This window comes from Alexandromys fortis, unplaced genomic scaffold, assembly GCF_014885135.2.
Source record: "Alexandromys fortis isolate MF-2015 unplaced genomic scaffold, M_Fortis_MF-2015_v1.1 scaffold_185, whole genome shotgun sequence".
NCBI lineage: Eukaryota > Metazoa > Chordata > Mammalia > Rodentia > Cricetidae > Alexandromys > Alexandromys fortis.
The window spans coordinates 2,475,985-2,488,692 of NW_026068094.1; the positions used below are offsets into that span (position 1 = coordinate 2,475,985).

At 36.1% G+C, this 12,708-nt stretch overlaps 1 protein-coding gene across 1 annotated transcript in view; it reads right to left on the bottom strand.

Moving 5' to 3' along the window:
• Positions 1-4,047: 4,047 nt before the first annotated feature.
• Iqcm (IQ motif containing M) overlaps positions 4,048-12,708 on the bottom strand; it is a 287,351-nt gene continuing 278,690 nt past the window's right edge. The window contains exon 12 of the mRNA XM_050123207.1: positions 4,048-4,151. Coding sequence (XP_049979164.1) covers positions 4,048-4,151 — 104 coding nt within the window. The remainder of the gene's footprint in view (positions 4,152-12,708) is intronic.

Below are 12,708 nucleotides of genomic sequence, written 5' to 3' on the forward strand. Positions count from 1 at the left end.
CTCTCTCTCTTTTCTTGCTGCCTGTCAATCCAGATGTAGAACTCCCAGTTACCTCTCCAGCATCACGACTGCCTGCATGTTACCACACTTCCTGTCATGATGATGATGGACTAACCCTCTGAACTGTAAACCAACTCCAATTTAAATGTTTTCCTTTATAAGAGTTGCTGTGTCCATGGTGTCATTTCACAGCAATAAAGACCCTAACTAAGACTCTACCTCTATTGGTACAAAATGCATATTTAAAGGCAAAAAAAGTTAAGATTGAAAAATAAATAGAGCACCTGAACATCATGCCAGATTTGCCTAAGCAATATCAGGAATCTCTATCAAAAAGCCACAAAACAGTCATCAACCTCAGGATCACTAGGACATGATGTGTTCATGGTGGGGAGGGGGCACAGGAACATAAACGTCTTGCTCACTCTCCTCACATAGCTAATCCCCAATAGACTTTAGTGTTGCTATTACACAGTCTCAGTAGTCTGTGGTTTATTGATACCATTTTACTACTTTTAAAATACATGTTTAACAATGTGGAAAACAAATAAAACATGAAGCGACTTCTCAGAAAACATTAGAAACAAGTTTTTCTGTTATTTTTTAAATTCCAATATGGAGTTTATTTAACTTGAAGTTTAAGGAATTATTTCAGAAAGAGGTAGCAGGCTTGAAAAAAATCAGACTGAAATCAAAACATTTGCCAAAAAATTTTAACAAATTTATTTGAATTTTGATTATTTGAAATTTCTTTTCTCTGGATATGGGAAATACTTTAATTTCTTTGTGCTATTTCCATTAGAAGACTCCTCAATCAATCTACTTTTTAATTGATTATACAGAAATTTTGGAGATTATGCAATTCCAAGTACTCTTCCATTGTTCTAGAAATACTAGTTTCTAAGATGTAACTGAATATTTTTTGTTTTTAAAAAGAAAAGTTCTTATCAAAATATAGCTAAAAGTGTTTATTTGTAATGGTTTTGTTGAATAATAAAAATTTAAGATGTAAAAATAAAGACCAAAGCTTTTCAGTTTCTACAAGTAGCTACCTAAGCAATAAAAAGAAAAGTGAGTTCCTTTGAAATTGATGTTTTCAAGATTTTGGTGATCTGTATAAGAAAATTAACAAAAAATTGAATAATCTAGAAATGACTCAATTCTTTGGATAAGTTTGTGATATTATAAATAATAATAACTCAAGTGAAACTATTAGAAATATTTCTTGTTTCTTAGGTTAGGAGAGAATGCAGATAGTCTCCATCCTTTGTCTACACTGTTATTGTCTATATCCAGAATACTGCACAATTTGCTTCTTGGAAGCAAAGACAGAAGGCATCCCTTCCTATCCTTGAATATGGATGGAGCCAGATGACTAATTAGTTCTCCCCAGTAAAAGGCTAACAGGTGTGATATATTCTAAGTTCCAGTTGAAGTAGTTTAGAGACAGGTATGCTTTCCCCATATTCTTCCCATTGTTTAGAGCCTGGACACAAAGACTGCAGTAATGGCTTTAAAGGATGACTGAAACCAGTGAGAACACTTGGCTCAAAGCTTCTCCTTATTCACAGTGGATGACAAAAGGAGCCACATATTATCTTAAACCTGCAGGATGTTTAGAATTAAAAAAACAAATAGCATGCCTTGAACGATGGGTGAATTAATAAAAGGTTGAACTATTTATGTTCCATAATTGTGTAAAATTATAAGTGAAACACTTTATGAACAGTATTACTATGTACACTATAATGTAAGTAGTTACAGATTCAGGTGTATTTGTGCTTTGGAAGTAAAGTTAGAAAGAAAAAGAATCATTCTCTTACATTAGAATGTTTTGATTTGTTATCCACGTTTCAGGTTTACAGAAACTGAACTTTCAATCATTTTAATAGCTGCATTAACTAAGAAAGATACATTTTTTTCAGAAAATATAAAAGTAAGATGCAAACAATTTAAAAAGATGTAAGAAACCAAGCCTAACCTTGCATGTCTGAACCCTGTTCCTTAAGGGGCTCTTGTTTAGTTGGCTTAGTTGTATTAAAGATCATAGTGCTCCAGGCAAAGCAGCGCTTTAGAATCTAGCTGGGTCACAGGGCCTTTCTCACTACTCTGTTCTAATTTGCAGTTCTGGTATAATAAAAGCCATAAATATATTGCTACTGTCTAGACGTTTTATCTGAAACAAGTGTCCTTTGTAGTCTCAAAGGACTTTTCCATTTTTATTTCCAGTAAATCAAAGTATGTGAAGAAGCTTCAGTTCTTATTAAGACATACCCTTCACAGTCCAGTGATTGCCAACTGTGGTAAGCCATTGACAGTTCATTTGCATATAAGTGATGACTTCCATCAGGTAATTGGCTCCAAAACACAATGGACATTTAGAGCAGATCTAATATTTCTTGTTCTTTGATGAGCACCAAGTGCCAATTTTTATATATAATCTGACTGTTGAAAAGTGAAGGCTCCTTTCCCTGACCTTACACTGTCTTCCACAGAACAGGAGAGACATATTGTCAGTGGACTTAATGTAGGTCCACACTTCTAAAAGACTTTAGAAGTCCTACTTTAGTTTTCTGAAAACCAATGACAATGAAAAATAGGAGAGAGAGACAACAGAGATCACTTTCTAAAAGTATTTCTGTATTCAGCCCCAAATATTATATTCATAATAAAATTTTGATTTATTTTTGTAAAGTACTTTTGATATGATTTTATATTAATTGCCTTCTATACATATTTCCATTTATTTACTAAAGAGATTCTATAATGCTTATTAGAAGACCATGGTTTTGGGGTTCATAAGAACCTTTAATTATCACTGCATATTGTCTTTCTCCCAAAACTTTGGAGTAGCAGGGATGTAAATACAGCCAATGTGCCATCTATTAACCCCATAGCCAAAAGCAGGCAAACAGGCTCTTCCCATACTGAGATTTAAGTCATGTTTTTATTTTTCTCTTTTTCTTGATTGTATATTCCTCTTTTCAGTACACAAGTAATGAAAATCTTTCTTATCAAAGTGAACAATTAGAAGACTATGTATGTTATTTAATTTCACATATAAATTATGTTTTAACTAGTAACCAGTGTTTTCTTCCCTGTTGGATATAAGAGCTAAAAATTTTTGGTTATTCTTACTCATGGCTTATAGGCTACCTTGGCTCTGGTTTTAGTGAGAAATAGACTTTCATAGTTCATTCCCATGACTTCCATATTTCTATAGTAAACTACATTATGAGAGCCAAAATGATATTATAGGAGTAATATGCCAAAGTCAAGAATATTGAGATACCCCAAATGCCTTCACACTCTCATTACTCACATCTATGTCTGCACTTAATGTATATTCTGCTTGTCCACAACTGCACCTAAGACCCTTGCTTCTCTAACCATTGAGTATGAATCTAAGGATAGACATAGGAATAAAACTGAATTCAAGATTCTTAAAGAATCAAAGATGTAGCCATTGCACTTAAAATTCTTGCAGCACTAAGGGTAAGGAAGATCAGATATAAGCATCTTGGATGTCTGCTCTTCCCGTTAGAATGAACAATGAGGGTAGGGAAAGAGCACTAAGTATGAACATGGCAATGACTTAGACACAATTTTCAGAAACACTCCAAAAACCATAAGTGATTTAACATTCTGTAAAATAAACGATTTGAAATGTTCCATTTCACAAAATAGCACGCTGATAGAATTTTCAAAGAATAAAAATGATGAATTAATTTTTTAATAACAGAACTTGGAATTTTGAAAATAAGAGTATTAAAGTTTGTAACAATTATTGGCAGTGGAACAAAACAGATTTCAGTCGAAAGAAAGCAGTAAGTGACACGGTACAGATTCACTTCATTATGATGTTTAATGAAGAAGACAAAGAGGGCTCATCCAAACACACTTACACATGATGAACTAACTTGTCACAAAGATGTTAGTCTTTTGTCCTGTTGATACCAAATCATTCTGTGGTCATCACTAATGCATTTCTGAGGAGATCGGTTCACCTATTTAAAGGAGTGCTGCACTGCAAACTTGTTTCACTTCTCAGGATTTATAAAATTGTCTCATTTTTCTTTCTCTTATGGATCTAGCCACCAACTTGCCAACAGTCCGGATGTTAGCTCTCTTCAGTATTGGATGTCCACCCACTATAATACAAAAAAAATGATTACATTAATAAATTTTCAATCAACTAATACAATGGAAATACATTTTTTTTTTGATTTTTCGAGACAGGGTTTCTCTGTGGCTTTGGAGCCTGTCCTGGAACTAGTTCTGTAGAACAGGCTGGTCTCGAACTCACAGAGATCCGCCTGCCTCTGCCTCCCGAGTGCTGGTACATTATTGTTTTTAAAATCCTAGTATATTATAGGAAATAAATTTTGGTTGTGCTAAAGCAGGCCAAAAAGTTGAATTGGTCTCATTTCCCTCATTTCTATTGTATTACCTTTTATATCTCACCAAGTGACTTGACCAAAGTCATTGTTGGGCCAAAGAGTTGAGAGAAGGGGCTGGAGAGATGAGCCGTGGGTTAAGAGTGCTGTTGCTCTTCCAGAGAACCTAAGGTCATTTCCCAGAGCCCAAATCAGGTGACTCACAATGGCTGGTAACTCCAGCTCCTGGGGACCCACTGCCCTCTTCTAGCCTCTTTATTGGCCCTCACACATGTGGTGCACACTCACACATACACACATAAAGATACAGAAAAGTAAAATTTTAAAAAATGAGTTCAAAGAAATTATGTCAGAAACTGATTTTCTTTGATATATAAAATTCTTAAAATGAATTAGATGTAATATTTGCTCAGTCACAAGAACAAAAATGTCAAAACTGATAGTATAATATTAATTCAGATACTTAATCAATGTAAGTCATTACTGTATACAGTGCCTGTATTTGGTCCATGTTTATCTGTAAGGTAACAAGATGAAAGTCATATATTTACTAAAGCCATCATTATACATAGCAATAATCCCACAAATAGACTTACCTAGCCTTGTTATTCAGGTACTATATTTATTGTTAAACAAAAACAAAAACAACCACCAGAAATCCATTAGTTTTGAGTACATTCTGTGAACAACCTGACATATGCCATTGTGTTCATGTACAAACAACTACATTGACATTAGACAAAGGTATACGTATTGCACAAGCAAAATGAAATTAAGCAATTACATCAAAGGATCTGAACAGGTGTTACTCCAAAAAAAGACAACTGGAGTACACATATATGGAAGTATGATCAGTGACATTGACCACCAGAGATGAATAAATGAGAAGGAAAGCTATGAAGCCATTATTCCTACACACACACATACAAAACAAAACAAACAAACAAACAAAAACCCTAAAATACAGCTAGTACCAAGAAGCCTAAAAAGACTAAAAGAGGAAAATGTTGGTAAGGAACAATTTGAATACTCATGGTGAGATTATGGAGTGCTGCAGCCAGTTTGCAAAACAGAGCAGTGGTTTCTAAAGATATTAAAAACAAAACAATCTTAGGATGCAGCAATCCCTCTTCTGTGCATATAACCAACAAATGGTTGGATGTACTCAGTTATAAAAATATCTACAGCTCCATTTTCCCTGCAGCACTATTTATAATGGATAAGAGAGGAGCACAGGTGCCCAAGCAGGAGACGGACAGACCAACCATACAATGGAATGTTAAATAATTGACAAGGAGACCCCGATATATTTCACATCATGCCATAAGAAATAAACCAGAAACTGGAGAACATTGTACTATATGAAATACTCTTCCTTATATGTGGAATTTTTAAGTTCAAATATACGTAGATAGAAAGTAAGTCTGGACACAAAGAGTGTGTGCGTGGAAAGGAGGAGGGTGTAGCTCGCTAGTTCAGACAGCAGAAATGAACGATGAAGAACTCTGGGGAGACAATGTACAGCGTGAGAGCAGTAATTAATAAAACTGCACTGCATTTGGGATTCCTGCCAAAGGAGTAGATTTTAGCTGTTTTGTCAAAAACAAAAAGTAAGTGAAAAATGAGTGTGTCTATTAGGTGACGGGTATATTAATTGGCTCTGCCTTAGTTACCGTTTTACTGTCTACATGTACCCCACAACATAATGTTATGTCTTCCTTAAATATGCGTAATAAACTTTATTCTAGAAACAAACAATTTAGACCACATTAGGAGAGTGTATAAAATAATAAATTTTCGTGATATTCCCACTGTGGCCATAGAAAAATAACTACCCTCATTAGGGTCCTAATCCAATACACTTACATGAGATGAGCATGTATTTTAGATATAATATTAATGTAAAATGCTTTCTATTGTGAATTTTTTAACAATATGCAATATCAAACATTCATATCATCATTTGACGTTGGGCAGTCTTTTAGCTCAGGTTTTTCTGGTAAGCCCTGGGTATCTGAATTACTGTATGTGAGGGAAACATGGCCAGGAGTTTGGGCACATGTCCCATCTGTGAGATCACCCGAGAGGGGCGTCTCAGAAGATCAGGTCATCTGGATGGAAAGAGGAAGAGGGGAGAATGGAATGTGAGGAAGGAAGCTGAGGAAAGCTGAAGAAAGAAAAACTTCAAGACCAGTAGGCAGCAGGGAAAGCTTTTTGTTTCTCTGTTCCCAAGCAGACAGACCCTACCTCCACAGTGATCCCTAGCTTGATGGTCCAGTCCATGCCACTTTTGTGGCCCTCAGATACCCCAAATTTAAAATCTGTGTGGCTTGAAGAAGAGATGAAGAAAGCAATTTCAACCAAGCTCACTGAAGTATGTCACTGAGGCATAGTTCATGAAATCTCAGATTTGTTACTGAATTTGCAAAGAAAAAAGTGGGCTACGTGGCAGCATTTACAGTACAGCATGTTTTTAGAAAGTCATATACCTGGCACAATGTAAAATATTAAGATCAAAGTAATTAGTATAAGAATTTAGTTTTACATTTTTTGTATGTATATTTTCAACAAAATACTACTATATGCAAATAAGAATTGATAATTTTAAGTTTCTGACTATAACACATAAAATGTCATTCCCATTGAACACAATTAAGACATAGTTGGAAATTAGATATTTTGCTTATGCTTCAATAAGTTAAATGATTGCAAGTTGTGAAATATTTAAATAGATATATAGTATTGCAGTTTGTATTATTCTGAGCTATATCTTTAAATAGATAAATAGTATTGCAGTGTGTACTATTTTGAGCTGTATCTTTAAAAATGTGATATTTTGTTTTCTTTCTCTAGGACTGAAAATTACTTGGTCTTCTGTTTTTCCTAAACCATCTACAAATTAGACATCCTCAATTCTATTTTCATCGTGCAAATTCTTCAGCAGTTCACTTTACTACTTTATAAATCTTTATCAAAGTGCTTGAAAAAAAGAAAGCAGAGCTTGTGTTCCAAATACATGACATGTGTAAGTCATGGGCTAGCTTTTGGGCCTGGCTTTTCAAAGTTTACTGCATGGTATATTATCTGGGGTCAATATGGTTCTTGGTTTGTTTCCTAGACCCAAGACAAGTAAAAATCTGCAATCATGTTTTCACATGATTTAGCTAAATGAATGAAAGTATTACCTTAGTGTAGCAATTTCATCTTCCTCATTAGAAGATGATCAGAGGCAATAAATAACAAAATCAGTTTCTAGGAGATAAAGATCTATTTAATTAATGATGTTAGATTTTTTAAGAAGCAAATGTATAGACTTTAACTTAGTTGTATGTGGCATCAGTTTCAGAAAGGGGGTGCTTAGGCAGTGATGGAGCCGATTTTCCGGGGACATAGCTGCAATATATATGCCAAGAACGCTCTATGGGAGGGAAAAATGTGCTCAGCAAGAGCACAGGGAGATCTGGGGCACAACTTTACAAGCTGGGAAAGGCTCTAGTGGGAAAATGGAAAGAGGTAAAAGTTCATTTTCCTACATGATGTCACAGAAGACAAGCACGCCAGAGATCTGGATGGAGTGACTGTGGTGCAGACAGGAGGGGAGCATCTTCCTTCACTGGCTTGACTTGTTTCGTGTGTGTCACTGGAGCAATACCCTGGCAAGTGACAGTGGCGATGGAAGCAGCAAAACACCCTCATCAGGCTCCCAAGCTTCAGGAAGACACCCAGGAGACAGGGTCAGAGGGTGAGAACAGAAAACTTGGGTCTACACTGCAGTCTAGTGATGCAGCATTAGTGTGTGTGAAATGAGATGTCTGTGGGAATCTATAACAATTCCTGAGGTTACTGGGACTGCCGTCAAGCAGACCAGCATATGTATTGTCATTTACAGGTATGTGGGCACATGAAGTTGCGTATTATTGTGAAATATTAAAAGTTTGTCTCCCAGGTCTAACTGCCTCCAGTTCCTGATTCTGCTACTTACTTGGAATGACAGTGATTTCCTAAAGGACGACTGAAGAGAAATTACCTTATTTCTGATGCTTACCAATTTTTAACAAAGACAAATTAGATCAGCTAATCCCTATTTTAGTCATTAGATTTTAAATTTGCAAACCTGAAAATAATATAGCTACTTAGTAAACCTTAATTCATCTTTTGAAATGGATAATTCTCTGACATCAGTACATGCATTTCCTCCAAGCAGAAAAATCCAGGAACAAAGACAAGTGCATTTCAAGAAGGAAGTTTTAAGAGACAAAGAAAAATAACTTATAGAAGTAGCTTTCCACTTGGAAGGGCCTAGCTTCATTCAGAATGAGTGGCATTTGGGGATCTAAGAAGCGAGAGTCTGGAGAACTTAGCACATGGAGCCATATGGTGAGGAAGCGAGTGCGATGACATGGGAACTCTGTCCAACGTAAAGGAAGCAAGAATTAAAGAGCAGACTAGGGAGGAACAAAAGGCACACCGCTGAGCACTGAGCATGGGCCAGACGCCCTCTCCCCTTGTTCCTTGGCCTGGGGAAAGAAAAAGTGAAAATGGAAAGATAGGAAGTGTGTGCATGTCATTAGGATGATCTAGGACTGGGGAAGTTTGGTTGCAGACTTCTTAGGAAAGCCAGACTGTGGGCAGTGCCCAGCTGGGCTTCTGCAGTCTCACAGAACAAACTGATCCCTGCATGCTAACAGGAAACCTAATGTGACTGTGAAATCTCAGGAGGAAGCCTGGGAATTCTGAAAGGACTAGCTGACTAGAATTGACTTGATTTAGAAAAAAAAAAAAAAAGTGAAAGCAGAGCTAACAGTACTTGAATCTGGGAACTTGGCAGACATTGCAACCGTAGGTTACTGAATGGCAACAAGACCTGGGTAACACAGATTACAGAACAGAGCAGGGAAGCTTCCAGGAAAGCCAGAACCCATATCCACTCTCAGCAGATGAGGAGGCAGACATCTGATGAAGGATTGTTAGAGGAGTCAGTAACAGGAGTGGTATACAAGCACAGAAGCTGATGAGAAGCTGAGATAAAGAAGGAAGACCAATCGCTAACAAGAAAACGTGCTGTACATAAAAAGACCTCTTCACAATAAGATTTGAAAATTCCATCCAAAGTGAAACAATTCAATAGAAGGCATGGACCTGCTTCGTGATTGCAAACATAAACTGCAGGAAAAAGGAGGCTCATCTTTTTCTATTGCTTGTTATTGAGCTTTATATTTTTTTCTGCCCCTCCCTGAAGGAGGCCCATCTTTAGAGATTTGGTAAGTGCTATACAACTGTAAAACTCAAGTTAGTGCCTTCACATACAAGTCATACTGAGAGCAGGTTCTAGTCTTTAACAGCATTGCTTAATCCCAGGGTCTACTTTTTCCAATCTCTCATAGTTCATGCTTTGAAATAGCATGGAAAACCTATTGGCTGAGAAAACATGTAACATCAAATGAAGTAAACCAAAGCAATCAAATGGATGCACTCAGACGTCTTGTAAGGTGGCTTGATAAGTAGATCATAAAATAAATGCATTACTTAACACCTTTCATTTTTCTGCATGTTTAAATACTTTTTCACTAAAATAATAAAAAGAAAATATGTAAGGTGCTCAAAAGCTCTTGAAATACTGCTATATTTTGTCCATCATCACAAAAGTAGAACTTGAATAAGTGTATATATGACAATGAGAATAATTACCGTAAAATGAGAATAATTGCTGAGAATAATTACTGTAAAATTCTGCACAAGGCACTATGGTAGGTGCTGATGTCAGTTTTATCTACATATCTGTGTAGCAGTGTGAGTCCTTACCACAGTCAGTGGCGTGCTTCAGTGGGCTGTCGGCAAAGCTTCATCCATACGTGGATTTCATGGAAACTGCAGCACTACTTAAGCTACACCGCATGACATTCTTTGCCCTGTGTTGTGTTTACATCATATCTCCAAGTCATCAGTAACTCACTCCGTTCTCTCACTGTGCTGCTCCCGTTAGCCAATGCCTTTCAGTAGGTGATGGCTCAGTAAATAGATGGATAACGCTTCTCTTCCCCTCCTCTACCCTCTCTCGTGTGTTTCTTCACTCCCGTCAAATTTACGGCCTCTTTTTATGATTATTATTGTTGCGTATATATGCATAAGTACATAAACATAACTCACTGATGTCTGATTAGTGATATTTGTATGTATGCGACTTCAGGTTGACCACTTAGCTTTGGATAAATTGACTACTCTTTTTCAGAAGTAAGTTGCCTGTACTTCTTTGTCTAGGGATGAGGCAGTGGGAAATTTTCCTCTTCTGCATTAGCATTTCTATCGGTGTTCAAGTCTTGTTTAGACAGCAATATTCTTTTCTAAAGATTTATTTATTTATTACGTATAGTGTTCTGCCTGCATTCTGCCTGCAGGCCAGAAGAGGGCGCCAGATCTCATTACAAATGGTTGTGAGCCACCATGTGGTTGCTGGGAACTGAACTCAGAAACTCTAGAATAGCTAGTGCTCTTAATCACTGAGCTATTTCTCCAGTTCTAGACAGCTAATTTTTTATGAAGGTGGTGCTTTTACAATTTACATGAAAAATAACAATTGATAAAATAGCATGTATATTCATTTTCTGTAAGGCAATATTTGCTTTTTTATGCCCATGTTTATAAGTCTGAACCAGGCATTTGGAGGCTGAGGCAGGAAGCTCACCATCAATTTGGGGCTGAACTAAAGTACACAGTAAGGTTTAGGCTAGATTGAAGTCCTGTATCAACCCTCCTCCCTTTGACATTAGCCAACATCAATTCCATAAACTAGAATATTTATGTTGGTTACCTTGGAGACAGGACTATGCTTTCGGTTTTCCTACAATTTTATATATTCACAAATGAACTGTCTTTAAAATAAAAGTGCCAATCTATTTTTAATTTAAAATAGAAATAAAAGTAATGACATAGAATGAGTAGTTTCTATTCTCCAATAAGAATTCTTGGAACTACCCGAAGCCAACCAGTACTTCAAATCCCTTTGTTACACATAAATATTCTGTAATAATGATGGACCATACTTCCCCCCTATACATTAGTATTTAACTTGCCCCTACCTGGTGGTCCAGCAAGCTACAATGCTGGAATGATCATGTCTGCTTTTCGTGTCATAGAGATATGTGTACAAATTTAACATGAAACATTTTTGCTGACTGGCTTTCTAAAGCTGCGTGGTCTGTGGAGTCTTAAAACCACCTAGATACAACTTTACTCACATCCTGGCAATGGCAGTTGCAGCTGTATTTCCTCTTACTTTAGCTTTGCTGTTCTGGAACTCATCTCACTGTATCTTCCCTCTGCCTGGAGATGGAAACACCTTAGCACGAATGTGAAAGTCACAAAATAAAGGACTTTTATTTTGTGAGTGTTTTCTCTACATCTTTGACCTATTTTGTGATTAAACTATCTAACTATGTTCTCCTCTTCCTCATTTATTGCATTTAACTTCTGCCTTTAAAATGAAATTCTCCCTCAATTCAATCTTAGCGATTCAAGTTATGCTTCCATAAAAAATTTTATAAAACCTGTCATATATTATGTACTATTTGTTCTGATTCTATCTCCACTCCTGTGGTATACAGCTCTCTAAAATAAGGTTCAAATTACTATTTTTCTATTTATTTATAAAGACGAGTTGGATTTTATCAATAGCTCACCATAGTAATTTGCAATATCAATAAGCATTAGATATGTTGATACAATAAACTACTCAACAGAATGGCACGGTCTTAGTATAACCTGACTCTAGATTTTAACTTTTCCACAAACATTTGATGTTTTTCACTATTAAGGCAAGGAATTTTCAAGCAAATCCCCGTTGGTAGATTTTTTTCTTTGAATTTTACAGGTCAAATGATAAGAAATCAACTCTTCATTGAGAACTTTTGGGCGTGGTTTATACAAGAGGCCATTTCCTTCAGCTAGATTTCCCTCTCTGCCACGGCTGAGTGGGAGGCTTGGTAACCAGGACAAGAGAGGTGAGGGTACAAGAGTGGCTTCAAAGTTTCCGATTTCAAATGATTTTTCAACATGTTTCTTCTTTTAAGGCTTAAAGAAGATGAGAAAGAAATATAAGCCAAAAAAAATTGAAGACTTCAAAATCAATGTAAAAGATAAATTTCTCTCAGCTTAGGCAAGCCGTAATATCCCAAACAAATATGTGGGCTATATTAGGGGGGTAATAACAAACACATTTGCTATTTGTTTATATTTTAGAGCCTTTAAATCTACTGAATGACCTCAACCCTGATGATTCACTTTTTTTTTTTTTTTTTTTTTTTTTTTTTTTTTT